General features: G+C 42.8%; 1 protein-coding gene across 1 annotated transcript; it reads right to left on the reverse strand.

The window, feature by feature from the left end:
- Window positions 1-476: 476 nt before the first annotated feature.
- Window positions 477-2,123, reverse strand: LOC143630375 (uncharacterized). The gene has a single exon (XM_077099412.1). The coding sequence runs from the start codon at window positions 2,121-2,123 to the stop codon at window positions 477-479; it is 1,647 nt and encodes a 548-aa protein (XP_076955527.1).
- Between the last annotated feature and the right edge of the window lie 273 nt (window positions 2,124-2,396).

Genomic DNA, 2,396 nt, shown 5'->3' on the forward strand with positions numbered 1-2,396 from the left:
AACTCCAAAATTTACTTTAAATGCTGCTCATTGTCCTCTTTGGTTCGTGAATAGATAAGTATATCGTCGATGAACACTATCACGAATTTATCCAAGTATGGCTTACAAACTCTATTCATGAGGTCCATAAAGACAGCGGGGGCATTTGTTAGACCGAAAGGCATGACGAAGAATTCGTAATGACCATAGCGGGTCCTGAACGCGGTTTTGTAAACATCTGCATCGGCGACTCGTAGCTGGTGATATCCAGATCGCAGATCTATCTTTGAGTAGTAACTGGATCCTTGCAATTGATCAAACAAATCATCAATCCTCGGTAAGGGGTACCGATTCTTAATGGTCAGTTTGTTCAATTCGCGGTAATCTATACACATCCTGAACGAGCCATCTTTCTTTTTCACAAAAAGAACCGGTGCTCCCAACGGGGAATAACTCGGTCTGATGAATCCTTTATCTAGAAATTCTTGAATCTGATTTTACATTTCCTGCATTTCTAATGGTGCCAATCTATATGGAGATCGGGCTAACGGTGCAGCATCCTGAACCAGATCGATTCTGAATTCAACTTGCCTTGATGGGGGTAAACCCGGTAAATCCTCAGGAAATACTTCAGGAAAATCTCTTACTACAGGAATATCTTCCATCCTTGTCTCTTCTACCTTTGTATCCACAACATTTACGAGATACGCTGGATAACCCTTGTGTAGCATCTTACGCGTCTTCATAATACCGGTAAGCTTTAAATCTGAATTCTCTCGCTCACCTTGCACAACTAGGGTTTCACCACTTGGGAGTGGCAAACGAACTTGCTTTTCCAAACAGATAATCACAGCTTGGTTTTTGGATAGCCAGTCCATTCCCACAACTATATCAAAACTGCCTAAATCAACGGGTAACAAGTCGATATAGAACGGATGATTTTCTAAAAGAAGATTACAGTTCCGCACAACTTCACCAGTTTCAATTAATTTCCCATTAGCTAGTTCAATTGAATATTTGGTATCTAGTTTACTAGACTCTATACCAAGAAGGGGCTCTAACTGCTTGGAAACAAAACTTAGATCGGCTCCGGTGTCGAATAGTACGTAAGCATAGTTGTTATTAATAAGAAACATACCGGTGACAACTGAGGAATCCTTCTTAGCTTTCTTTGCATTCAAATCGAAGGCCCTTTCTTTAGCATTCTGGCTTCTAAGCTTCGGGCAGTCCTTCCGGAAATGTCCCGTATTTCCACATTCAAAACACCCGGAATTCGGCTTCCCTGAGCCGGTCGGTGAGTCCTTGCTAAAACAGTACTGAGTCTGATGTCCGAAACGATTGCACTTGAGGCATTTCCAACATTCACCGATGTGACTCCTTCCACACCTGTTGCACTGAGTCGCCTGACTCGCGTTTCCGCTTGAGTTAGCTGCGAACATCCTTCCGGTATTTTGTCTTTTCCGGAATTGTCCTCCTGAGTTATCATTCCTCTTTCTCTTCTGCTCGGCTGACTTCAGAATCGCTCCAGAATCCTTCTTTTCTGGTGCTGCGTCTGCCGTTTTCTTACTCGTAACTTTCAGCGTTCCCATACGCACGGCATCATCGGTTAGGGTTTTCGACAATTCTCTAGCATACTGAATCGTGGACGGCTTCGAGGAAGTAACCATGCCTCGAATTTCAGGTGCCAAGCCCCAAAGATATCTCTCGATCCGAACATATTCCGGCGTGACTAGTCGTGGCACTAACCTTGCTAGCGCGTTGAACCGGGAGGTATATGTACCGATATCTGCACCTTCCATTTTCAGTGTCCAGAACACGTATTCAATCTTTTGCAGTTCATTCCTAGGACAGTACTCCTTCAGCAACAATTCTTTTAGTTCATCCCACGTCAGAAGGTAAGCCGCATCTTCACCCATATTTTGGATCAAAGAGTTCCACCATTCTAAAGCTTCATCCTCAAACGAACATACTCCATACATGACTCGTTGGGCCGGGGTACAATCACTAATATTCATAACCGACTCTATCTTTTCTATCCATCTTATGATCTCGAGAGGTCCTTCGGCCCTAGTAAAAGGTCTGGGTTTACACCCTTGAAAAGTTTTATAAGTGCACCCGGGCACTACATTCCCTGTTTTTAACATAGTTTGCTAATAATTATTACTGATTATTAAAGGTTACTAGTTAAAAATCTCGTTGGAATATTTATAAAACTTTTATCCCCTTTTATTTAAAACAAATATGTATACTGCTTGGCATTCCGGCTCCAATTCCGTTTTGGGCATTTCGGTCCGCGTTTTGGTTCACATTTTGTTCAAGTGCCGTGTTGATGTGTTGACTAATCAACTAGTCCAACTCCTCTTGAGATGACGGCAGTCGGGTTTCTTGATTAGTGGCGGCTCTACTTGGTGCCATAA

This window comes from Bidens hawaiensis, unplaced genomic scaffold, assembly GCF_021521415.1.
Source record: "Bidens hawaiensis isolate Kalapana, Puna unplaced genomic scaffold, B.hawaiensis_p1.1 tig00005653_1, whole genome shotgun sequence".
In the NCBI taxonomy this organism is placed as follows: Eukaryota; Viridiplantae; Streptophyta; class Magnoliopsida; order Asterales; family Asteraceae; genus Bidens; species Bidens hawaiensis.

Bases quoted from the DNA above. Each gene is read 5' to 3' on its own strand.
- LOC143630375 (XM_077099412.1), bottom strand. From the start codon at position 2,123: ATGTTAAAAACAGGGAATGTAGTGCCCGGGTGCACTTATAAAACTTTT.